This window comes from Ochotona princeps, chromosome 8 (assembly GCF_030435755.1).
Source record: "Ochotona princeps isolate mOchPri1 chromosome 8, mOchPri1.hap1, whole genome shotgun sequence".
Lineage (NCBI taxonomy): Eukaryota > Metazoa > Chordata > Mammalia > Lagomorpha > Ochotonidae > Ochotona > Ochotona princeps.
Window position 1 is genome coordinate 2,293,690 of NC_080839.1, and position 27,062 is coordinate 2,320,751.

The 27,062-nt window shown below is 45.9% G+C and overlaps 1 protein-coding gene across 2 annotated transcripts in view; it reads left to right on the forward strand.

Annotated features, from left to right (window-relative positions):
• The window catches only part of LOC131480910 (MAGUK p55 subfamily member 7-like), a 36,514-nt gene that overhangs the window by 4,120 nt on the left and 5,332 nt on the right, over positions 1 to 27,062 (forward strand). The window contains exon 2 of one of the 2 annotated variants that reach the window (XR_009245882.1): positions 14,437 to 14,555. Coding sequence is in view for 1 of the 2 variants with exons in the window: in XM_058667379.1 (XP_058523362.1) it covers positions 14,437 to 14,756 (320 nt within the window). In the remaining variant the exon portion in view is untranslated. Of the gene's footprint in view, positions 1 to 14,436; positions 14,885 to 27,062 lie in introns of those variants that run through there. The other variant, XM_058667379.1, reaches the window with a different exon arrangement.

Genomic DNA, 27,062 nt, shown 5'->3' on the forward strand with positions numbered 1-27,062 from the left:
TTTGTGTTACGTCAGTTCATAATGTTTCTGATTTCGTTTAGTTTTTGCCCTATTTCATAGTTAATTAGCAATTGGATATTTGGGATGTTTTAAAATATCCAAATAAGGCTTGGAAGAATTTTGTTTGTTACTGATTTGTGCTTCAGTTGCTTTCCGTTCAGAAACTGTATTAGTATGATTTTAGTTCTTTGAAATTTTTGTGGACGGATTTTTTTGCCAAGTATTCTGTATGTGTTTAATAATAGGTCTGTGAGAGTGCTTCAGGAAGTTCACAGAAAACATAATTAAGATTATTTTGTTGCAATTTAAAAAAATATTTATTTATTTGAAGGTGAGAGTGAGTGACGGAGCAAGGGTGGGAGTGAGAGTGAGAGCCAGGAGCCAGGAACCAGGAGCCAGGAGCCAGGAGCCAGGCGCTCCTTCTTGGCGTCCAAGCACTTGGATTATCTTCACCGCCTTCCCAGGCACATGAGCAAGGAGCTGGATTGCAAGCAGAGCAGCCAGGACTTGAACTGGCACTCTGACAAGTGAAGATGCCTTGTGTGCATGGATTTCACTTTTTTTTTTGATACCAGAATAATCTTAGCCCTTAATTTAACTTTTTCACAGTTTTGCAACTTTGTAATGTTCTTGAGTTGGTCAGTGTAATTTCTGTCTGTATGTATCTGGGCATTTCTGTTTAATTGGATCATCTAAGAACATGTTTTTATTGTTTGTTGGTGTTGTTTCTGCCTGTTCTTTAGATTTCCAAGAAGCATTAACCCTCCCCAAACAAACAAACAAACCCCAAGACAAAAAACCTTGGTAATTGTGGATTTGTCTTGTGATTTTACCTGCTATGGGTTTTCATTTGTGATTTGCTGTGGAATTAGGGTTTTTGTTTTGTTTTGTTTTTCGTTTTTTGTTTTTTATGTGTGAGCTCACCTTTTTGTGTGAGTGCCATCTGTCCTGTCTCTCTGTCTTCCTATTGGGAGTTACTTGCTCCAGGGCACTGTGTGACTGAGTCTCCTCATAGGGATGGTTCTCTTTGTGCTGATGGTCTCTCTCCCTAGCCCCTCCTGTCTGTGTTGTGTGTATTTAGTGTGGTTTGCACAGGGTTTTCCTCCCGCGCATTGTCTTGGCATTACGGTAGTGGTCATCTGAGGCAAGGCCATGCAGAGTCTTCATTGAGACCCATTATTAACCATTTCCTTCTGCCCGCTCTCCTGGAACTGGAGCAGGCTTGCACCCCTCCTGCCCCCAGCCCACATGCAGCTGTGAGATCTCTGACTCCTCTCTCTGGAAAGGCATCCTGGTACAGCTTTCTGCAGTCCGAGTGTCTGGTTCTGTACTTGTCTCCATCTTCTTTGTGCTTGTTTCTCATTCCGTTTTTGTAGGGCAGCATTTTTATCACAGTTTTTTCCCTCTGTCTTGAGTAAAAAGATCCTTTGCTATCAGACTGTCCCTGATGCTGGCTATCTGAACATGTGATCTGCTTTCCTTTCTGAACATTGCGTATAGCACGTCAGAAGCCGGAGGCAGTGTAGTTCTATATTCGGAGCTGCTTAGCGCACAAAGCTGTGTTTCCCTTGCTGCACTGGCCGCCTGAGACAATGAGGTTCCATACCCAGGGCTGCGGGTTCAAAGTAAGCTGTCCTTTCTCTGGATATGTAAGTTTTGTTTTGTGTTTTTTATTTGTCTATCTATTTATTTACTTCCGTGTTTCCGCAGTTGTACTTTGATGAACTGGTGCCCGTATGGGATGCTGGTCTTGAGAAGGTGGAGGGTTAGCCAGTTGAACCATCGCACAGTCCCTTGCTGGTGACTTTCATTCAGTGTACAGTATCTGCGTTGCATTTTGATGTTCATTTTCTTGTCTTTTTTTTCAAATGTCATGACTTCTATTTTTGCTGTAACCAATGCAACCTTTATTGATGTTTATGTAGTTTACCTTCCAATTAAATTTTAAACATTGCGCTCGCACTCTCTCTCTCTCTATTTATATATATGTTATACAGTTTGCCATTTTAGCCGTTTCTAAGCAGACAACTCAGGAGCATTGCTCACTCTTTTGACAGTGTCACCATTCTCTTTTCCAGAAGCTCTTGCTGTCCCAGGACAAGCATTGCATCTGTTAGGAGTCCCTCTTGCCTTGCCTGCAGCCCCTGGCAGGCACTGCTCTGAGCTGTCTGCAGACGTGGTCTGCTGCAGGCACTGGTGAAGTGCAGTCTTGTGACTCCTGTCCCTCATGTGGGCCGACTTGCACCACTTTGTGTATTTGGGAGGTTCCACCCAGGTGGTGTGTAGCCTGTGGTGTGAGAAAGTGGGTCCTGTTTCTGCTTAGAGAGTGCCCCGTGGTCTGTCCCATCCTGCTTTTAGTGTGTCCGTGCTTCTGCGACGGACATGTGGATGTTTTCCTCTTCGGGCCACTGTGGATGGCCCTACAGTGGACCTGGCTGCGCGAGTGCCCAATCAAGTCCTTGATACAGCTTGTTTGAGCCATAAACCCGGAGCTGCAGCTTCTTGGCCATTTGGGCATTCTGAGGTTAGAATTGGCATACTCTGAAATTTAGCATTTCTACAAGCAGTGTCTTTGCATTCTCATAAACATTCTTTTATTTCCCATTTCTTTCTAATGGTGTCCATTCTAGTAGGTACAACATGGGCCTGCATTTCCTTGGTGACCAACAACAGTGCATGTCTTTTCATGTACTTGCTGGGTGTTTGTCTTCGTTCTTTGGAGAAATGTCTGTTCGAGTCCTTTCTCCATTTTTAAAATAGAGTTGTCTTCTTGATACTGAGTTTTAGGAATTGTGTGTCTCTTACAGATATTAAAAGTCACATTTATAATTTGCTAGCATTTTCTCTCATTCTGTAGGCTTTTATTTTCTTGATGTTGTCCTTTGATGCACAAAAGCTTTAATTTAGTGAAGCTTTGCTTGTTATTTTCATGTATTGCTTCTTATCTCATGTCTCAGGATCCATTACCAAACCCAAGGTCCTACTTAGCGTCCTCTGTGTTTTCCTCTGTTTCCTGGTTCTTACTCTCAGACGTTTAGATTGTTGGTCCAGTTTGAATTCCTGTTTGTGTGCAGTGTGAGGAAGGGGTCCAGCTTTTCAACCCCTGGACATCCTGTGTTCCATTCTCCTTCTGTAGTGCTCAGCTCTGTTCAGTGACAACTTAGAGGGCATTTACTGGTGTTTTACCTGAGGCTGTTTGCAGAGCCTTCAGGATCCTTTGTTTAGAATCACCAGAAAGTTTTTGTGGGCTTATGCCACTGTTGGTCAGCGATTTTTCACTAGCAGAGCTCTGCAGATAGTGGAAAACTGGTGGTCAGGTTAAATGAAACCTTATGCTCACTGTTGTGTTTTCTGTTTTTTACTGCTTTGGTAGTCTTTCGGTTGATGAGATGTGCTTCTGTTTCTACTTTTCCCAGTACAGGTAGGTCCATACTGTGTTTCAAGGTTAGGGTCTTTGGCAGGTGTTTAGGTAGTGGCTGAGACCTTGTCTTGGAGGCCAGCGCAGTGGCACAGCACGCTTATCCTCCAACCTGTCTGTGGCACTGAATCCCATATGGGCACTAAATTGCATTCCAGATGCTCCGCTTCTTTTTCTTCTTTCTTTCTTTCTCTCTCTCTTTTATAAAGATTTATTTATTTTTATCTGAAAGATTTACAGAGAGAAGGAGAGACAGAAAGATTTGCTATCTACTGGTTCACTGCTCCACAACACCCAGAGCTGAGCTGTTCTGATCCAGCTGCCCGCTTGTGGCCTAGGAAAGCAGCGGAGGACGGCCCTACTGCTTGGACCCTGCACCCACAAGGGGGACCCAGCAAAAGTTCCTGGCTCCTAGTCTGGGATCAGCTTAGCTCTGGCCGTTTCAGCCATGTGGGAAGTGAACCAGCAGATGGAAGGTATTTATATTTGTCTCTGTCTCTCCTCTCTTTGTAAAATCTGCCTTTTGCATAAAAATAGATAAATCTTTTTTGTATCCAAGCGCCTGGGCTCAGTATCCAGCCTAGTTCCCAGTTCTCGCTTCCTGCTAGTGTAGACTCATGGGGGCAGCAGTGATGGCTCACGTACTTGACTTCCTGCCATCCACACTGACACCAGAAGTTAGTTCCTGGCTCCTAGCTTTGGCCTGGCCCACCTCCAGCCTGGTGGTCATTTGGAGAGTGGACCAGTGGATGGAAGGTTCTCATTGCCTGCCTCCTGAGTGAATTACGAAGTTCATTACAAAAGCAGTGTCAACTTCAGTAGTTCTAATCATTTTCTCCTTTCATTGGTGCTCTCAGTTGGAGGCCCATGTTGTCTAATAAATTTGGATAACAGGAAGGGCTAAAGCACATGAAACAGGTTAGGTGAGCCTAGAAAATGAGGGGAGAAAATGAGGGGAGAACCATCAGCACTTCATCCAGATAAAGGAAGCAAAAATGTGATTGCGTTTTTAATTTAAATGGGATAGTTTTAGGTTATGGTTTCAACTCTGTGCTAAGAAGATACAGAGTGGGTGAAGAATGAAGAATGGCAAACTGTGTAAGCCGCTGTCATTTATGTCCTTCCTCCTCCCTGCCTCCCTCCCTCCTGCTTTCTTTCTTTCTTGATTTATCTTTGTTGGAAAGGCAGACTTACAGAGAAAGGAGAGACAGAGGGAAAGATTTTATATCCCTTAGTTCACCCCACAAATGACCACAATGACTGGAGCTGAGCGGATCTAAATCCAGAAGCTGGGAGATTCGTCTAGCGGTTGCGGGGTCCCAAGGCTTTGGCCCATCCTCAACTGCTTCCCCACACCACAAGCAGGAAGCTGAATGGGAAGTGAAGTAGCGGGGTTACGAACCAGCACCCACATGAGATCCCGTGCTTGAAGGGGTGGGATTAGCCAGCTGGAGCCATCGCACAGGGCCCCAACATTTTCTAGTAGCACTTTGGTTGGCTTCTCTGGCAATAATGGAATTTGTCTTTTAACGAAATCATTTGGAGACCTTGGTTTCTCTAGTTCTGCTAACTTTGGTATTCACAGTATTTCTCTTTCGAAGAGCAGTATGTTGTAAAGCCAGGTAGTTTTTTTCCTTGCTTAGTTAACTGGCCAAGCTCTTTCATAGACTAATTTGTCATCTTTATTTTTGCTTATGTTTGGAATTTTTTCAGCAGTGTTTTTTTTAAAGATTGATTTATTTTTATTTGAAAGGCATATTTATGTAGAGAGGAGAGACAGAGAGAGAGAGAGAGACAGAGAGAGAGAGAGAGAGAGAGAGAGAGAGAGCAGTCTTCCATCTGCTGGTTCACTCCCCACATGGCTACAATGGCCAGAGCAAGACTGGTCTGAAGCCAAGAGTTGCTTTCAGAGTGGCACATGGGTCCACGCACTTGGGCCATCCTCTGCTGCTTTCCTAGGCACATTAGCAGGGAACTGGATTAGAAGTGAAGCAGCCGGGACTTGAGCCGGCACCCATATGGGATGCCAGCATTGCAAGCAAAGGCTTAACTTGTTATGTCATCATGTTGGCCACTTCAGCTTTGTGTGTGGCATCCCAGATAAGACTATGATGTTAGTGTAGTGGACCAGACTTTCATGGAATAAAATGATTGAGAGAGACCTCACATTTGAGCTGCCTAGGAAGTGAAGCAGCTAGGACTTGAACTAGAGCTCCTATGGGATGCCAGAGTTGTAGATCGTGGCTTAACCCACTGTGCCACAACACCAGCTTCTGTAATATTTTTTTTTCAGTAGATTGTTCTTTGTCATTGAAAAGACATGACTATTTTTCCTTCTAGAAGAGAACTCTAGGGTCGCAGCAGGAGCTGTTCCAGTGACACTGGATATCGAGGCTCTAGAGTGATTTAGTTCAGTAGCTGTTGTTCAGCTGGCAATGATCTGGTGACAAATCAAAGTATACTTGAGAACATTCACATTAAGGATTCATGTGAATGCTCTTGAATCTGTAAGAGTTCTTAAAAATCAGTTTATGTACTTGGGTCCCAGAAGCAGAGGGGGAGAGGGAGAGACAGAGACAGAGAGAGAGAGAGAGAGAGAGAAGTAGAGAGAGAGAGAGAGAGAGAAGTAGAGAGAGAGAGGAGACAGACAGACTGACCTTTCTTCCTTTCATGTGGCCCGAGTGCTAGTTTACTGCCCAGATGTCAACAGCTGGGGCTGGGGCAAGCCAGAGCTAAGAGCTCTGTCCGCATGGGTGGCAGGACTGCAGCCATTGGAGCCTTCATCTTGTGCCTCCCAGCCATGTGTGTGAGCAGGAAGCCAGCTCAGAAGCAGAGCTGTGGGCTCTTCACACTCCCGTATGAGATGCCAGCGCTGGCTACACTCATCATTCTTTGTATTGATTGTTGTTGCAGTCCTGGGGGAAGCTCTGTTCCCCTGTAGCGTGGTGTGCCGCCAGAAGGCTGCTGCGTGCTTCTGTGACATGGTTGCCGTTAATGTGTTACTTCCCACGTGACCCACCGTGAGCTCCAGGTTGCTCCCTGCAATGTCACAGCAGATCTAGATTCACTTTTCATCTGATCCAACTGCAAGATGTGCCAGATTTTAAACATGTAATGAAAATGGAGAAAAATGGAAATAAGTCTCAACTTACTGCTTACTGCCATAAGGCAAGTACAATGTGTTTTTATTTGTTTGCTTTTTCTAGCCAAATATCAAGTCTAGTTAGTTCTAGAATTGATTTAATGTAGCATAAATGGAATCAGCTTTTGGGAAAGACAGCTCTAGGCCATCATTTATTTGTAAGGATTTTAGGAATAGTTTTCTCTCTGCTGTGACTTTATTTTTGGGATGAGGACTGCTGAATACTAATATTCCGTCATACATTTGATAATTGCTTTTTGTCCCCTCCTCCCGAAAAAAAGCAAGCTAGACTAGTTGATTACAAATTGGAACTGATGTTTAAAACTCAGAGATGAAAATGAAAGTCACACCCAGGTATATCCACTTGCCTTCTCTTAACTCATTCTGATTTTATAGACTTTAAGGCACTTGTATAATGTGTCATTAAGCCAACTGCACTATTTATTTCAGTGATTTTGCACATTTCCCAACCCCACTTGCGAAGTGCTTTCACAAGCCGTTTGCTGTGGAGGGATGGTGTGAGACAAATGGTGCTTCTGTCGGGAGTATAGCTGCATTTGGAAGCCAGTCGGGCTTTAAATGAGAAAAAGCAAAGTTTGCTAGGAATGGCACTGAATACTGCTGATTATTTTACCTTTGACAAAGTGGAAAATTGAAAGCTTGCTGTATCCCGTTTTATTAATATAATAAAGTTTTATAGTGTTGTTCTGGGCTTCAATATATGTTCTGTAGTGTTTATTAGCCCTAGGTTACAGTAAAGTGTTTGGGTCCTAGGGCTGTCTGCATTGTACAGAACCTGAGTAATAGTAACAAAAAATCAGAAAAACCTTCAGTAAATACCTTTTGATTTTTCAGCTTCTGGAGCCTCTTCCTCCGTCGTCTCTAAGTATTTGGTCGCTTGTGCTATCTAACGTGATTGAATGCAGACAGCGTCTTGTTTTATCATTGAGCACAGGTTTATGGCTTCCCCAGACTTGTCCTAATAACGAAGCTATGAGGGTTATGACAAGAATGGTGGTATTCAGTTTCTCTAGACTTGCGGTAAGTTTTTCCATTCTGCTGTCAGGAATGTGGGGCATCCGGGATCTGCAGGCTGAGGAGTGTGCCTGCCTGTGGGGACACAGACTTTCCCAGGAGCAGCTCCTCTCTTTCTGTACGGTACCCTGGGCTTTTGGGCTTTGTTTTTGAAGCAGTTTTCTAAAATTGGAAAACTTTCTTCGCTCTTTTTGTGCTTCTGTATCTTGTTTGTTTGTTTGTTTTAGTGCTTTTGTATATTAAGTAGGTTTGGAGGAATTAATATCATAGGCATTATTTTCATTTCCCTAGATTCGATACCAATTTCCGTTTGCCCAGATACAGTGATAAAACAGAGAAAAGCAAGCTTTCTAACCAGAAGTTTCTTGTAACACGTGTAAGTGGATATGCGATCTTTGCTGACCATCTTCCCCCTTGGGTTTTCGGAGGAGGTACGTGTTGATGTGTGCACAAGGATGGGTTTCTTTGGAAAGGACAGTGGGGGTAAAGAGAGGGGAGTGGGTGCCATTCTATGTTGTCCGTTAGTTTTGGTTAAAATATTCTTGGACTTGCATACTGCCTCATGTGAGTTTAAGTATAAGCTGGCATCTGTATCTGTGCCCTTTGACCCGAGTCTAGGCACCTAACTCTGGGGCTAAGGAGGGGTTTCCAGCACCCCCATGGGCACTGCCTCATGTCCTCACTGCTTCCCTCTGGGTATGGCCGTCCCTGCCTTGGGCGAACCGTCTCTGCCGTCCTCCAGAGCCCAGCAACCTGGTCACTTTCCCGGCGCCCCCGCCCCCCTCCTGCCCCACCTCGGATGCTTTTCAGAGTTCTGCCTTCGCAGTTCTGCTTGCGCTTCCTAATGCCTGTTCTGTCCCCTCCTCTCAGCACTGCCCCCCCCCCAGTCTCATGGTGCCTGGCACAGGGCCGGTACTGCAGGCAGAAACAAGGCTGGCTGGGAAGCATAGAGGTCAGGGGTGCCAGCTTCCTGTGTGCACAGTGTGGTGTGTTATCCGGTGTGCTCAGCCTCAGGCAGGACTTGGGACAAGTCTGTTGGTTGTCTTTGGGGTCATCCCATGGGGTCCCAAAGGAGCAGGCTGTGGCAGCTGAGGGGAAGCTGGTTGACGCCTCAGGGAATGCCTGGATGGGAAACTCTGAGTTGTGCTGTTGGAAAAGGGTTTATACCCAGTTAGAACCCTCCCCGCCAGAGTCATGTTAAAGTGATCAAAGTATTGTTTTAAATTGTATAGAAATGTGCAGCAACATTGTGTTCTGTCGCTTTGGGCTTCTGGATAAAACATAGCTAACTCTTGGGTGTCACACCTGCTGTGGGAGCACGTGGTTGGCACACAGTGCTGAAGCCTCCTGAGTTCCAGCTCTGCCCCTGACAGTTTCCAGCGTCCTGCCTGTGGCTGCTGCGTACCTTGGGAGGCAGCAGACAGGGCGCAGGCACTCCAGTCTCTCCTCTCTTAAGTGGCTGGCCTGTGCTTTCTTCCTGGCCTGGCTCTCCTGGCACGCTCCCTCCTGATCTACTGCCTCCCTGCCTGGCACCCAGGTGAGCTGCTGTGCTTTTTGTCCCGGTTGCACCTGCTTCCACCCTCCTGCCTGCCAAGGGGCAACTCTCCAGATCCACCCTCTGCCCCACACGCTCAGAGTTGCATCCTTGTGTTTGTATACTGATTTCTTGTTGTCTTCAGGAAGTGGCTTTCCCTGACTCCCTAGAGAAGTTTGCTTTCACACCAGAACTGCTGTGAGAGTTGGCTGTATTCTCCATCTCTCTTTGTGTCTCTTCCATACCTCTCCCTCTTCGCAAGTTAAATATATCCATTGCGTTTTCTCAGGACTTGGGGTACTTGCCTCACTTATCGTGTGGCATCATTGCCGTAGACCCATCACTCTTCCCTAACACCCCTAGTATCTAGGGCATCCCTATCACCTCCAAGAGGGCAGTGGTCCCTCCTCCAGTACTTAGCAGGGTCCAAAGCTAGGAGGCAGGAGCTTCATCCAGGTCTCCCACTTGGGTGAAGGAACCCAAACACTTGGTCCATTTTCCGTTGCTTTGCCAGGTAGATTAACAGAGTTGGGTTAGATGTGCTGTAGCCGGGACTTGAACTGGCACCCATATAGGATGCCAGTGCTTCAGGCAATGGGTTAACTCATTATGCCACCGAATCAATCCCTAATCTGTTCTTCAGGATGGAACCCTCAGGCCAGTTACCTTTCCACGGTCCCCACCTGCCTGCACCGCTGTGTTAGGGTGAACTTTGGGCATATGCACTCCCACCCTCATACAGCCTTAAGCCATTTGCTCCAAGTTTTTCAAAGCCTTTCCCCAGCACGCTGTTCTTTGCAGCACTTCCCCCCCAGCCTTGCCTGAGTGTGCTGTAGTGGCTGTTGTGCACCTGTGTGCACTGGCCTTGTGAAGTGTGTGCTCTTGTGGACAGGCCCCAGGGCTGCTGTGTCTTACTGAGTCCCGAGTTTGACTAGTACTCAGTCATCTCTGTCGGTTTCACCAGCTTAAAGGACTGACAGGACAGTGGGGAGCTAGGTAGCTTAGGGCAAAACTCTAACAATATCCCTGGCTATCTAAACTCCCATTATTTGCATTTGCAAGTTGGATTTTCTGGTCCAGTTCACTGTTGGAAATGGAGAAATGGAATCTCAAAGAGTTTGAAAGCGCACGGCCCATTTTCTTGACTGGACTGTGGGGACTTTCAGAGCCTCTCTGATCTTTGTGTTGAAGTGGCTGCCCTGGGGGTCCCTGCACTGTGGCTGTATGCCCCTCTAGGCTGATGGCTCTTGTAAACCATTTTGGTCATCACCAGTGGGCACAGTCCTCTGGCAACCTCAAACAGAGCTCCAGATGTGGCAGCTGAAGGGCAGGACCGCTACTGTTCCTAGAAAGCCGATTTGTAGTGGCTAATAAGTTAGGACTGCCTCAGAGTACTGCAAACTTAGGTTTGTGAGTGACCAGTGGCAAGAAAATCATTTTAGAAAGTTTAAAACCTACGAGGCTGCTTTGAGATTTTTCTGGAAAAGTTGAATTAAAAGGCTTATTTTGTTACAAAGCTCTTGAAATGCGTGCGTACTTTTTTACTTTCCCATAAGCATTTTGAAGACCCTCATGTGCAGGTTGCCCTTGCAGTAATGCTTATTCTCAGCAAGTGTAAGCAACACTTGGGGGAAGTTACCGCTTTCCGCATGTCAAGACGAGGGAGGGTAGCGTGGGTTATTTCACAGTGTGGTGTTGGATCCACCAAGATGAGGGTGGCGTGCGTTACTCCGCAGTGTGGTGTTGGATCCAGTGGCGATGCATAGCTGTGCTACTGCATTGATATTGAGTCCTTGCAGTCAAGTGCTGTATTTGTTACCAAGGAAGTGGTATTAGGCAAAGGATAGCATAGCAGGACTTCTCACTGAGCTCCTGCCCAGGGTTGGCCTGGTGCTTGGCGCCATGTGGATATCCCGTCGGACTTACAAACAGCTGAATTCCTCTCAGATCCTGCTTTTACACCAGGACTTCTTCCCAGATCCCAGTGAGTCCCGCACTGTGTGCGACCCTGCACAGAGAGGAGCAGTGTTGGGCTGTGGGCTGATCCTGCACCTCCCAGCTGGTATCCCATGTGGGCGCTGGTTCTGGCTGCTCTACCTCCCATGCAGCTCCCTGTCTGTGGCCTGGGAAAGCAACAGTTTATGGCCCAAAGCCCTGCTCCCATGTAGAAGATCTGGCTCCTGGTTTTGGTTCAGCTAAGCTTCAGCCTTTTCGGCTATTTGGCAAGTGAACCAGCAAATGGGGGACCTTTCTCCAGGTTTCTCCTTCTCTATAAGATCTGCCTTTCCAGTAAAACAACTAAATATTAAAAAAACAATAATACAGAAAAACCTTGCGTGGCGTTTTCTGCCTCCTGTGACAGGGACTTCTCAGGTGGCTGTCATATAGAGTCACAACTGGGGAGCTGTCGGCAGTGCTGAGCCCTGGGGTTCAAGGTGGCCTTCAGGGACATTCACCTGCTGCAGCCCCTAGCATCGCAGCATGTCAGCAAGTGGGATCCCGTGAATGATGACTGGCTAACAGGGCTCCCCACTGCCTGCCTCACTGAGGTCACAGTGGTGGCACAGCGGTGGACTGTCCGGCGGCAGAGTCAGCTCTGCTTGTGCCTTCTCTTGCTGGCTTCCCTGTGCTCCTGCTCCCTGCCATGGATGGTACAGGACACGGCCCTCATCAGCTGTGCCTTTAATGTGGGACTTCCCACCTTGGAGACCCGTGAGCCACCTAGGCTTCTATTGTTAGTAAGGGATCTGTTCTGTGATACTCTGCTGTAGCTGCTTAGCACGTACTGCGTATGGCCCTCATTCAGATTCACCAGCTTTCTGTGTACTCATTGTGTGTATGCTTGTGTGTGTGCACTTAAAGTTCTTTCTTTAAAAAGATGTATTTTATGTATTTGAAAGTCAGAGTTAGAGAAGGATGGAGGGATGGAGTGGGGGAGAGAGAGAGAATTGAGAGATTGATTGATTAATTGAGAAATCTCCCATCTGCTAGTTTGTTAGCTGCTTATATGGCCACAACAGCCACAGCCTGGCCAGACCAATGCCAGGAATTTCCTCTAGGTCTCTTAAATATGTGCCAGACTCCAAGCTCTTGGGCCATCTCCCACTGCCTTCTGAGGTGCAGGGAACTACTCAGATGCAGAGCATCCAGGGCTCAAACCTGCACCCATGTGGCATGCTGACATCGTAGGTAAAGGCTTTACCTGCTGTGCCACAGCACTGGCCCCTATATTTAAAATTCAGTGCAGTTTTGCCATAAGTGTATGTTGCCACTTCTTTTTCTTAAAAAAATGTTTATTTTTATTGGAAAGTCAGATATACAGAGAGGAGAGACAGAGAGGAAGATCTTCCATCCGCTAATTCACTGTCCAAGTGGCCGCAATGGTTGGAGTTGAGCTGATCTGAAGCCAGGAGCCAGGAGCTTCTTCCGAGTCTCCCACATCAGCGCAGGATTCCAAGGCCTTGGACCATCCTCAATTGCTTTCCCAGGCCACAGTCAGGGTGCTAGATGGGAAGTGGAGCTGCTGGAATATGAACCGGCTCCTATATGGGATCCTGGTGCGTGCAGGGCAAAGACTTTAGCCACTAGACTATTGTGCCAGGCCCTACCACTTCTTTTTTAAATATGTGAGAGAGGCAAGGCTTGGATAAGTTTCATGCGGTGCTCTTTGTGTAGCTCTGACCCAAGTTTTTAACTTTTTAGTAAAAACATGATTAATAGCAATACTAATTAAAAACAGCATCTGAAACTCTCCAAGTTACACATATCAAGAACTTACCCTGTGGCTGGTACCACAATAATTTATCGATTCATTTAAGTCCACCCAATATGTGTTCCATGGACACATTATGTCGCAGTTGAATTAGTCTCTTTAATTAAGCTCACATATTGCCAAGGAATAAGTCATTATCGTTACAGCTCCTGGAATCAGCTATAAAATGCTGAACCTCCAGTCTCTTTGTGCACAATTTCATGTTTTGAACCTTTGACCTGTATCACTGATCTTGGCAGTTGTTGATAACTTTTGTTTATGTAAAAATATAATGCATGATTACAGATGGAGTTAGGTAGAGATCACTTATAAATAGCTTTATGAAGTTGTAAATGAGAGTGGACATGGGCAGACGGCCAGGAGGACTGGAGCGTGTGATTGGGAGACATTTGCGTGTTGGTGGTTGTGGGGAGCTCAGTGCAGTGCCCAGGACTGAATCTCCCAAGCTGTGTGTCTCACTTTGATTGTGGCACCTAACATGTTTGGTGGCGACTAAGCAGCGATTAGCACAGCCGTAGAAATTACTCATGGGGAAGATCACTGTGCAGCCAGAAGCCAGTAATTTGACCTTCTCTGCTTGCAAAACCTCTTGTAAGGCTGTCCCTTGGGTGGACAGCAGTGTTGATTCTGGTGGGACCCTCAGCACTGCCAGAGTTCTGGTGTTTTCCTTGACAGCAGACTGAAAACAGAAGGAGTTCTGTTCTCAATATCTCATGTGATCCTGCTGGAAAATGAAACACGTGCTCGGAGTGGCTAGGACTCCCTGCAAGCCACCTGCTCTCAGAGTCTCAGGTAGCACACTGGCCCGTAGGCTGGTGGCATCGATGGACACAACTGGCTTAGGTGGCTGCTGCTGTGTGCCGGTGCACCCTTGTATACCCCAGGGCACCTTGGCGAAGGAGAGGAGGAGCCCTGCCAGGGCCTCATAGCTGTCCTTCGACTCTTTAGGAGTACGCTGTTCAGGCCAGTCCAGCCTCACGGTGCGTGCGTGTGTTACCACTGCATGTCGATGGCTCGCTATGTGTGTGGCTGACTTCAGCCAGCCATTCCATCGCGTGGATGTTTTTGGAGCTGCGTGTTCTGGGGAACTCTCTGGAAGCTACTCAGCCCTTTCCTGGACTACTCTATTGCATCTCTATTCTTCTGAGGAAGATTTTTCCTACTTATGACTCATTTTACTCTTTGGCTAATGCGGAGGGACATGTAATAACGATCAGGGGGAAGGAATGTCCGTGCTCCTCTTGTTTTGAAAACCTGTGCACCACTCTGTCTGTCTTGGGTTGTGTAAACTTGGACGACCGCAGCATGTTGACAACTATGAAAAGTTAAAAAAAAAAATCCCGTGAATGCACAGTTCTCTGGAATTTGCAAATCGAAAAGGCTTCCTTGGCGCTTCGGAGAAGGGTTTCATGTGGTGACTTCCAAGTGCGAATCCAGGAAAAACGGTGGGCTCCTGCCGTCGTGGCCACACACGTCCAGCGAGTTGAACGGGGTCCCTCTGTGATGACGCTCTGTGTTTTGTTTTCATTTTATAGGTCTGTATGAGCTGCTGGCTGCGCTGCCAGCACAGCTGCAGCCACACGTGGACAGCCAGGAAGACCTGACCTTCCTCTGGGACGTGTTTGGTGAAAAGAGCCTGCATTCACTGGTCAAGGTAAAGCCCTACCGATGTCAGATACTGTTTACACTAGCAAGCAATGTGGAAAAACACTGTGAGCGCCATCAAGTCAACCCGAGGTGGAACTGTCACTCTGCACACAGCCCAGCCTTGTTGCTCTCCCACGGGCAGGACACCATTCAGGAATCTCCCAAAAAGACCGAGAGGAGCCCACTTAGTGTGAGGGTGGGGGTCTGACTGTGCAGCAAGCCTGGATCACTTTGGTTTAGGGAAAGCCGCTGAAGGAGTCGAGCCCCTGGTAGGTCAGTGTTCACGAGCTGGGATCCAGCTTCCATAAATAAGTGTTCATGGCACAAATGAGAAGGAATATATTTTTTAAGGTCAAGAATGGCAGCAGTTCAGGAGCCACATTCATTTAAAATAATTTCCTTTAACAAAGTCAACTGAAATCCTAGCATGCTGCTCCTTTCCTTGGCACAACTCTCCTGAAATGGTGTTTTGTAGATAAGTGACACCAAAGTGAAGGCTGAAGAAGAAAAACTTTTTTTTTTTTTTTTTTTTTTTTTAGCCAGTGGTGAGAGAGCCTCATGCTTGAGTATGATCAGTCACCAGGAACCAGATCTGGGAGTCATCAGGCCTATTATAGTAAAACAAGAACCAGCAGCTCCTCTTGCTTCTGGAAATAGGACCGTGTTGCTTTTCTTTCACTCAGGCTGCTTCCTGGGGCCCCTCTTGGGCACATGCCTCAGCCTCAGGCATCTTTGGGTTTGGGCTGAATTTAGCTCAGTTTGCTGTGGCTCAGGGCCTGCCCTCGAGCTGTAGCTGTAGTGTTGGAGAGTGAGCAAGTTCCAAGTCAGCAGAATAAGGGAATTCTTTCCCTCCTTTTTTCCTTGTTGTCAGGCTTTCTGAACTTCACGTGTCATGACATTTATCTGCAAGTGAAAGCGTCAAGCACAGGGGGCTTTCCTAGTGTAATACATGGAGCAGCAGCGCGGTTGCCACCTGGCCAGTTGCTCATTTTGCTGTGATGGTGGAGTTGCCAGGGTGCTCTGTGCCTTGAGTGCTTTTAAACCATGAGTTGCTGTCTGGGGGTTGGAGTTGTCTGTAATGATGCTGGTGACCCGTGAGGTCAGCCCCGAAAGCAGTCCTGGGAAGAATGTTGAGAAGGTCCACAGCCATGGACTTATTTATCATGATTTGAGGTTTTGAGAAGAGGAATGAAGTTATGTGAATGGCTGCTGTCATCCTTCAGCCACCCCCTTCCCGCCCACATAGCAGATGCATGGTTGTTTGAATTAGCTACAGCACGGCTACTGCCTCAGTTTTCTTACTTGTAAAGTGGGAAGTTGTAATACCCCTCAGCAACGTTGCTGGTGAGTTTAACAGAAAACAAGAAAAGATCTGAATTCTTTCCCCGTTACATGAGTTCAGAAAAGTTTAAGCCTCATTAAGTGTTGAAAATGGCTTGAAAATGCAGAAATGGTTGTTCTTATTCAGTGAATTCATTCCCCAGCTACACTGGCTGTTTCTCTCAGTGTGTCAGTGATATGTGGGTGGGACGTGAGTTGGAGGGTGTTGCTGTCTAGCTTCTTACAAGCTACAGAGCACATCAGTCGATGTTTCCAGGAGTTAGAGAATACACTAATATCCACCTGAATGTTTCCCTGTAGTTACCAACAAGTGTACTTGGAACGCTAGTTTTATTACAGGCCACTAGTGCAGCCTTAGCTTTGAGGAGAGATGCATATCAAGTGCATCTTGATTAACCCGTCTATTAGTTTCAAATACGTGGAGTCCGAATGTGTATAGGAAGCAAGATTGGATTGCAGCGTGAAATAGCTGGAACAAGCCACTTAGTAGTCCAGATGTCTCTACTTAAGGCTGAAGGATAGAAACCTTCAGGCTTCTGCGCATAAATCTTGTTGTAGAGCAGTATGACTTGAGTTAGAAATGTGCTTCAGTTCTAGGCCCTCCTGCCTGTGCCAGAAGCTGGGATATAGAACTGCGTGTGCAGATGCAGCCCTGGGTTTTAGGCTAGCACACATTTTCCATAGCCATCATATGGCTTCATTTGTATTTATGAAAAAGCAAATCATGAATTATCACTCAGTCTTAAGAAGTACTCTTCATGTAACATGAGATATGCTCAAAAAAGGCATTTGTGTGTGATGGTCAGGGTAACGGAGACAGGTGCATGGAATGCTTCCACTCAGGGCAACTCTCTGTCAAGGAATTGTGTAGCATACAAGGCTGCCAGTGGAAAGCCATGAGAAATGGGATTATCCTATAGGGTATTATCTGAGGATATTTTTTTAAAAGGAAACATTTCAGATTAAAAAATTGAAGCCTTTGAGAAGATTTTGGAAGTATCAGTGCTGAGAAAAGATTTTAAAAGTACATAACCATCAGTTGACGGAGGACAGAGCAGGTTGATCAACCACCTCAGCTATGTGTTGGCAATGTAAGAGCTGGGCAGATGGAGACTCTATGATGGACTATGTCAATCAGTGGATTCTCCAGCGACCGCATTGCGCTTGGAGTGGTGAGAGTGGCAGCAATTCAGATCCTTTGAAATGTCAAAAACACTCTACCAGCTCTACCTTCAGACCAGAGATGGTCTCCCCAAGGAACTGATGAACTTCTCTGGACAATAAGATGCTGGACTTTATGCCTGGTAGATGCTTGCAATGAAAGAATCTCAGCTGAATTTGAACTGTGGTAACGCAACAGGGTGGAGGAATCCACCATGGGGGAGGGGCTGGAGGGTTTGAGGAGGGGTGGGGGGAATCCCACTGCCTATTAAACTGTGTCACATAATGCAATGTAACCAATTTAAGAAAAAAAGTACATACTGGCAGGGCCCGGCACAGTGGCCTTTTAAAAAAAAAAAAAGTACGTACTGGTGCATCTTTCGCAAACCTACAGGCCCATAACACATAGATTTGTGTCAGTTCAGCCTCTACTTGTGCTTGTCCCTGCTGAGATTGCCTGATTTATGTTTTATTTTGCTTGGTTGTGGGATAAATCTAGTGCATGGATTTCAAAATTTTTCATAGCAAAAATAAACTTACTGTTTTATTTTTCCCGTGACTTTTTTTTTAAAGATTTGTTTATTTATTTGTTTGTTTATTAAGATTTATTAATTTTTATTACAAAGTCAGATATACAGAGAGGAGGAGAGACAGAGGAAGATCTTCCATTCGATGTTTCACTCTCCAAGTGAGCCACAACGGCCGGTGCTGCGCAGATCCGAAGTGGGAACCTGGAACCTCTTCCAGGTCTCCCACGCGGGTGCAGGGTCCCAAGGCTTTGGGCCGTCCTCAACTGCTTTCCCAGGCCACAAGCAGGGAGCTGGATGGGAAGTGGAGCTGCCAGGATTAGAACCGGCGCCCATATGGGATCCTGGCGCGTTCGAGGTGAAGACTTTAGCCGCTGGGCCACTGTGCCGGGGCCTTCCCATGACTTTTTAAAGTCTGTTTGTGTTTCCTTTTTTGTAACCTGGTTTAAACTTGTTTTAGAATAAGATGTGGCATAATGACTTGCTTAAATAATGAAGAGATGGTTCTGTTTGTGCAAGAAGCTTTTGTTGTGAACCCACCGTTGTGTTGGATTTCTAGCATAAGACTATGAAACTGTTAGTAGGTGCTAAGTAGTTGTGTGTGTTTTCTACCTTGTACATACTTTTATCTGTGTTTGAGGATAGGAAAAGAAAAATAGTAAGCTGATTTTTTTATTTTTTGAATTTTTTAAGTATCTACACAAACAAAATTGATATTTTTGAGAGAATATTTCTCTTACGATTGAATTATTGTTTCCTTTGTGAGGTCTTCAAGCAGTAAATACTAATTGATTTGTGTAGCATTTGTTGCTGCCTGTACTGTTACTGACTGGAACCCTACAGCTAAAATGTGCAACATGGTAGGTTCAGTTCTGTGCCTTGTATGGTCTCCAGTTCCCTGGATGGAGGGAGCTGGGACATATTTAGAGCTGTTTGCGAGAGGCACGCACTGCCCCATCTGGGGCCTGTGATTCTGTTGTCTGCCTAGAACCTGACTGTGTAATGGATGGGACTGGGGGAGATACATAGGAATGAGCATAGTGTCTTCCTGGCAAAGGCACGCAGATTCTGGGGGCTGCTGTGTGCAGTGGGGAGGGCTACGGGCAGCAGAGTCTAGCAGGGAAGGTGAGCAAACAGCAGCCCTTCAGTGACACACAAGCTGCATTACAGGCACAGACTTAATCCTAAGAGAGAGGATGGCATTGGAGTGGAGGGCGTAGAGCAAGGGAGTGAAGAGAGCAGTTTTCCCTGTAGAAGTCAGTTGACTTGCTGTCTCCTCTAGGGGCGAGAGCTGTCCAGGTCAGAGTGTTGGAGCAGGGGAGTTGGTTTGAGCTTGAGAGAGGGGCTCCGATCTTCAACCTGGACTCATCAGTGTGTGTGTGATGATTATGAACATGTTGAACCACCTTGTGCTGGGAGAACCAGCTGGTGGTTGTGAGAAGCTGCTGGTAGTGAAGAGGGGGCTCCACAGAGACCCCAGAAGTCCCAGAGTTCCAGCTTCCCTGTGCTGACTCTGAGCAGAGGAGAGGACGGGTGACTTTAGTTTTCCTTATGTGTGTTTGTGATCTGGAGCATGAGTGAGTAGCCTGCTATGTAGTTGGATAAATCAGTCTTGAACTGAGTGTGATTATGTCCTAGGTTAGAGATAATGAACTCAGGAATAGGACTGCCAGGGGAAATATAGGGCATCCACTTGAATTGGAATTTCAGACACATGAGTTTTTTTAAGTGTAAGTATGAACTGCAAAATTGCTGTTATATTTTCAATATCAGATTTCAACTGTTCATTGCTGGTATATAGGGAGTCAATTGACTACTTTTTGAAAAAGATTTTATTTTTATCGGAAACTCACATATACAGAGAGGAGAGACAGAGAAAAAGAACTTCCATCCCCCCAAATGGCTGCAACGGCTGGAGCTGAGCTGATCTGAAGCCAGGAACCTGGAGCCTCTTCCAGGTCTCCTACGTGGGTGCAGGATCCCAAGGCCTTGGGCCATCCTTGACTGCTTCCCCGTCCACAAGCAAGTAGCTGGATGGGAAGCGGGGCTACCGGGGTTAGGACTGGTGCCTATATGGGATCCTGGCATGTGCAAGGTAAGGACTTCAGGCACTAGGCTACCATGCCGGACCCAACTGACTTTTTAAAACAGATTCCATTCACTCCATAGGCACAGTTCGAAAAAAATAATCCTGTTTCCCTTGCTCTCCTGCTTCTTCCCCATGGCCTCAACCCTTCTTTCTCTTCTGTATTTACACAGTCATCATTTTTTAAAAAGTAATTAATTGATTTATTTTATGGTATAGATCCATAACTTTAGCATTTCTCCTTCCTCATCCACAGACCCCCTCCCCACCACTGATTTTCCCTATATTGTTGCAATAGTGTAGTTCTTCGTAAACAGTCATAAACCCATCATTATGGACAATGACAGTCAGTCCAACATCCTATTTTCAAAGATATATTTAACAGTTTCAATGGGAGTCCATCTTTGATTCAGAAGTAGAGATGCCTACCTCGTTGTATCTTAACATCTGGATATGATAGTCCCTATTACACAGTTACTGTACATCCTATTCAATGAAAAGTCATAAAACAATCAACAGGAAGAAAAAGAAAATTTACAACATGAAGTTAAATGACATGCTACTGTGTGACCAATGTGTCACTGAATAAATGGAAAAAAAAACCATAATGATCAAAGGATCCATTCGGCAAGAAAAGATCACCACAGTAAATGTATATACGCCAAATGCCAAGGCGTATAGCTGTGTAATGGAGAAGTGAACTCCAGTACAATAATAGTGGGGGACTTTAATACCTCTTTAACATCAGTGGACAGATAGACAAGACAGAAACTCAGCAAAGAAACAACACAACTCACCTAGACTTAGTTGATATCTACTGAACCTTTCATCCTGCACACAGAGAAAACCCTTTTTTTTCATCAGTACATGGAATGTTCTCCAGAACTGACCATGTCTTAGGCCACAAAATAAGCCTCAGCAGTTTTTTTTTTTTTAATCGTAATTATACCATGCATCTTCTCAGACCATCATGGAGTATAACTAGAGACCAAAAAGTCAAAAACACCTGGAAGACAGATGAACACATGGAGACTGAGTAACACGTTAGTAAATGAGCAGCTTGGCTGGAGCTGGTCTCCGGCACCAATGCCAGGATCATACTAAATGGGGAAAGATTGGAAGCTTTTCCACTAAAATCTGGAACTAGACTGGATGTCCACTGTCACCATTACTCTTCAATATAGTATTGGAAGTCCTTGCCAGAGCTATTAGGCAAGAAAAAGGAATTAAAAGAATTCAAATTGGAAACGAGGAACTGAAATTGCCTGTATTTGCAGATGACATGATTCTCTACATAGGAGAACCAAAAGACTCAGTCAAAAGACTACTGGAACTCATAAGAGACTTTGGCAGGGTAGCAGTATACAAATTAATGAACACAAATTGATGACGCTAGTGTACATAAATATTTCCATGGCTGAGAAAGAAATTTTAAGTACAGTCCCCTTTAAAATCGTGGAGAGGAATCTTAAATACCTAGGAATTATGCTAACTAAATATATGGAAGACCCCTATTAAAAAAACTATAAAGAATTAAAAAAAGAAATAGAGGAAGATACTGAAAAATGGAAAAACTTATCATATTCCTATATTAGCACGATCAACATCACCAAAATGTCAGTATTATCAAAAGTAATATACAGATGCAGTGCAATTCCAATCATAATCCCAACAACATTGTCAGAAATAGAAAAGAAGATACAGAAGTTCATCTGGAAACACAAGAGACCACAAATAGCCAATGCTATCCTGAAGAATAAAAACCAAGCTGGAGGAATCACAATTCCAGACCTCAAGACATAGTACAAAGCAGTGAGGTTCAAAATACTCTGGTACAGAAACAGAGAACAAGTTCAGTGGAACAGAATAGAAACACCAGAAGGGAGCCCGCACATGTATAGACAAGTAATCTTTGACAAGAAAACTGAAAATGATCCAGGGAAAAAGCCCGATCTCGTCAACCAAAGCTGTTGGAACAACTGGATAACAGCTTGCAGAATTAAGAAGCAAGACCTGCACCTGTCACAGTATACAAAAATCAGCTCTAAATGGTTCAAGGACCTAAATCTAAACCCAGAAACCATCAAACTATTAAAGGAAAACATAGGAAGCACTCTCCAAGAAATAGGAGTGGGGAAAGACTTCTTAGATGCCAGAAGCACAGGCAAAGACAGAATGAACAAATGAGACTGCATCAAACTAAAAAGCTTTTGTACAGCAAAGGAAAGAAAGTGAAGAAGCAACCAGTGGTAACAAGGAGTGATAAAAATCACAGCAAAATAAAATGGAATTGAAAGTATAAAACTAAAACTTCTGACAAGAAACAGCCTTTTTTTTAAGAAGATGAGCAAAACAAGATTTTTGCCAGACAAGCAAAGAAAAGCAAGAGAAAAAAAAGACAAGTAAAATTAGAAATGAAAAAAAAAAAAAAACATCATAAGAGACTAGTATGGCAATCTCCTCTTGCTGAATGGATCCTTTGATATTGTGTGGTGTCCTTCATCTCTCTTAAAATTTTCCACATCAAACTGATATAAGAATGACTACAGCAACTTGTTTTTCTTTTCCATTAGCCTGGAATATTTTTCCATCATTTGACTTTCAGTTTCTGCATATCTCTTTTGGTGTGGTGTATCTCCTGTTGGTAACACATCAGTGGGTTTTGTGTTTTGATCCAGTCAGCTAATCTGTGATGCTTAATTGATGAGTTTAAACTATTTACATTCAGGGCTAATGTTGATAGGACCTATGATATTAGCAATGGGTTGTTCATTGTTGAATTAGTCTTTTTTTTTTTTTTTAATTGGGGTGTTCGCCATGTCTGCCTTTGGTTTTGGTAGGTACTATTCAATTTCTCTATAAATAGAACAGCTTTTTTTTTTTAAGTATCATTTGTAGGGCAGGTCAGAAAGAGGCAAATTATTTGAGCTTTTATTCACTGTGTAATAGTTTTATTTTATTTTTGAAGACAAAGGAAAGCTTTGCTGGTAATTTATTCTGGGCTGACAATATTTTTTTTTTCTCTTAGAATCTGGAATATATCATTCCATTCTCTTCTGGCCTGTAGAGTTTCCTGAGAGGGCTACAGTGAGTCTGTTTGCCGTTCCTCTATATGTTAATTGATTTTTCTTACATGCTTTTAAGGTTATATTCCTGTGTTCAACTGAAGAGGCTTGAGTATCATTATCTGCGTGCCTCCCATATTTTGTTTCCCAATTCTTTCTCCAAATTAGGGAAGTTTTCCTTTATTCTTTCGTTGAATACATTTTAAACCCAGCTTCTCTTTCTGTGCCTCTGGAACTCCCATAACACTTACATTTGGCCTTTTAATAGTGTCCCTTAGTTCTTGAATACTTTTCTTAGCTTGACTCAGTTCCTACACCAGCCTTTTGATTTCTCCCCCCATTGTTAAAGGAAATGTCTTCCAATTCTGAGATTCTTTGTTCTACCTTGTTCATTCTATTTTTGAATTTTTAATTGGCTCTACTTGGCTTGGTTTTGTTTCAGTGTTGCTATTTCCTGTGTGACATATTCCTGAAATTCCTTGAACTCCTGTATGTTCTTCTTCTTTGTTTGTTTATTTGTTTATGATGATCTTTACATAGTTGATTAGGGTGTAAAAGATCAAGGGCTAGAGGAAAGCAGGTAAGACCATTATTTCCAGATTCTCTTTCTGGGGGAAGAGAGGAGATAAAGGGAGAAGCCACACCCAGCCTCCCAACCATCCCAGGGTTCCCAATGTGGGGCATGCTCCAAGGGCACTGATTAAGTGGTTTTGATAGTTCAGCAGTTGTGAAATGCTGCCTGACTTGCCACTCCAAGCACAATGAAATCTCTCCAGAGTCCACTGGCTCACATGGTCTACTGTAGAGTCTCCATTTGTCCAGATACTCATTGCCAACGCTTGGCTGGGATAGTTGATCAATGTGCCCTTCCTTCATTCTCTGTTATGGTACCAGGTGTCCTCTGTAGGTTCTAATGTACTGTTGTGTCCTCATGTGCAACTGGATATGCTGTCTGTTGTTTTGTCTAAGCCACTGAGGAGGTCCAGCTCTGACAAAAAACACTCCATAGTTAGACTATGGAACCTGCAGTTTTCTCCATGGTTGGAGTTCTGAGTCAGGTAATTCAGTTGGAGGATCCCCAAAGGAACCTCATCTGAGTTGATCCCAGACCTGATTCTTGTGTGTGCTTGCCAATACAAGGTATGGCACAGTGTATCACCCAAATCAGCTTACTCACACACTGGTGGTTGCAATTGCTGGGTCAGTTCCATCTCCAGCCCTGTCCTCTATGCAAACAAATGGGAACCCAGCCAGGTTCCACCCACCACATATCTGGCCACATAAACAAGTGGGAGCTGCAGCCTAACTGGGGCTATCCTCAATAACCCCCACCAGGCCTGGCGCTGCCATGGTTCGCATGATTGCCAACATGTACAAGCAGACTGGTCCAGTCTGTCATGCATCCCATGCAGCTCTTATACATGTGAATGGGCTTTGAAGCCAAGTTCAGCCCAACCAGCCCCTCTATCCAGCCCACACATGTGCCAGTGGGTGACACTCTATGTAACTATGCCTGTCCCAGTCCTGGTTTTCATGCTCACCAGCATGAGTGGAAACCCAAGAGGGAAGTGTCCACTGTTTCCCTATTGGATCCACTCCCATTCCCAGATCTTGCACTCTCCAGGTGGTTCTGCGGTTTAACTTGATGTAATTTGCACCCCATGCCAGCATCTGCCAGCTGATGCGGTAGCAAAGGCCAACAAACCCACATCCACTCTGGCTTATGCATGCACCAGAACAGTCAACCCAGCCTGGCTTTCCCCTGATCCAGTTCACATGTGGGCCACCATGTGTTGTATCCCTGCCCAGACTGGCCTGCCCCCAATCCAAGCTCTTACGTTCACCGGTGGGCATAGTATTCCAGCAAGGGAGCCCCATGCAGCTATCCTGCTGTGTTCACTCCCTACCCCCTGGGTTTCATGTGTGCTGGTTGGGCGCTGTGGCCCATTCTGGCATGGCCCACCTCACCTTGACTTTTGCCAGTGTGCTATAGCCTGGCCTGACCCAATACTGCCCACAGTTCCAACTCTCTGCTGGGGGCTACAGCCTAGCCCAGCCCAGCCCAGGCAGACCCCAGTCCCAACCATAATGTAAACTGGTATTGTGGCCTAACCTGTCTGACCTTTATACCAGTCTGACTCTTGGATTTGTCAGCCGGTGATATGAACTGGTCTAGCCTGGCTTGCCCCAGACTTTAACCAAATGTATGATGGTGGGTACTGTATCTTGGACCTGGTCTGGGCTGTTCTGTCTTGGTTCTTGTGCTCACCTGCAGGGACTGTGTCCCAACAGAGGAGTTGCCAAGCTCCTCCATCAGAAACTTTCCCAATGCTAGATCTTGTGTACACTGCTGGGTTCATGGACCAATCCTACTTAGTCCACCTCCTGTACAAGAAGAGCAGTGACCTTTCCTGACCAGCCTGCACCCATTCTGGTTCTTGTTGGGTGCTACAGCCTAGCCAAGCCTGATCCACACCCAGACACAGTGAATGCATGGCTCTGCAGGGGCAGAGACATAGCCCAGCCTGTGCTACACCTACCCTGGTTCTCATGAATACTAGTGGGTGCTGGAGTCTACTCCAGTGTGGCGCATTTTCAGACCCAGTCCACACCCATGCCAAGGGAGACTGCAGCCATGTCCAGACCAGACTGTGGCCCCCACTCCAACCCCCCACAACCCAATGGGAACCACAATCCAGCCAGGGCATCCCCTTTGCTCCCCAACCAGGCCTGGTTCCAGCCACAAATCTTGTGCATGCCAGTGGTTGCTCTGACCCAGCTTGGCACAGATTCCCACCTGTCTTGGCCTTTGCCTTTGGATGCTGCAGCCTGGCCTGCTCCGGCCACCTCCAGTCGCAACTCTCACTGGTGGATGCTACAGCCTGGCCCTGCTCAGTCTGTTCCCATCCCTGGTTCTTGCGAACCAGCAGGTATGGTTTCCTAACCCAAAATGATCTGCACTCCAACCTGCACTTGTCAGTGGGCTAAGGTCTGCTTGGCCTTGTCCATTCCACCCCCTTCCAACACAAGCCCACACATTTGCCAACAGATAGAGCTTCTTTGACCAGCCTGCCCAACACCTGGGCCTGGACCATGTGCTTGCCTACGAGAGCTATGACACAGTGGGGAAGTTTCCCAAGGTCTTCCACTTGCCTCACTCCTAGGCCCAGATCTCAAGCATGCCAGCAAGTGCCAGGCTCCCACCCTGCACAGACTGCCCCCTTCGACCCAGTCTTTGTATGAGCTGGTAGATGGATACGACTTGAGTGTGCCCATGCGGGTGCTGCAGACTGAACCTGCCCAGCCTGTTCATAGCCCCAGTACCCATGAGTGTTGGCACATTCCATGGTCACGCCTAGCTCAGCCCCTCACCACCCCAATTCTTAAGCTAATCAGTGGGACTTGTATTTCCACAAGGTTAGGCTCACATATCTTCTACAGAATCTACCCCGAGACCTGGTTCTGTTGTGTGGTGGTTCGTGTTATAGCCCAGCAGATTGTGACCTGTTCACTGTTCCGACACTCACTGTCATATACTTGAATCTGGCCCTGCCAGACAGGCCCCCAGCCCTAGCATTCGTGTGGGCTGGCATGTGGTGGTCAGCAATGTTCCATGATAACAAACCCAGCTCAGAACTCCCATGTGGGCTGGAGCATTGGTTTGACCCACAAAGGTCTTCTACACTCTCTCCTTCAGACCACCAGGTCTGTCTCTCGCTTACCTGCAGGCACAGTGAACTTGTTGTTGGGAGTCCTTCTGGAGTCATTCCTCACCTACATTTACTGTGGCTTTTTCCAGGGATGTTCCTCAGTACTAATACCTCACCTGAGCATAAATGCATAGGTCATCACTCTCCCTCACCTGTGCGATTCCCCAGTCTCACTGTAAATCCTCAACCCCAAGTTCCCAGAGTATGCCACTGGGTGGCCCAAGGGGTTGCACCCAAGCCATTGGCTCCCTAGGCCACCCAGCCCAGAGCCACCTGTGCTGCCACGCTGGCTGGGCGGGTGCAAAAGAACCCCTTAGCAGGGCCTCTGAGTCTGCCTGTGCTCCACAGCGCGCGGGGTCCAGGTGACCCCAGGCAGGCCCAGCCCAGAGTCACCCCTGCTGCTGCCAGCTGAGTGGGGGGCAAAAATACCCCTGTATGTTCTTCTCATTGTTAAAAAATTTTATAACAAGTTTTTAAAATTCTTTATCCCTCATTTCTTTGATTTTTTTCATCAGTTAACTCTGAGGCTGACAAAGACTTTTGCTCCTTTGTGGTGGAGGCATCAATAATATTCATTTTGCCTCTGTCTCTTCTTTTGCTCTTGGTCATTGTACTTCTAGGTAG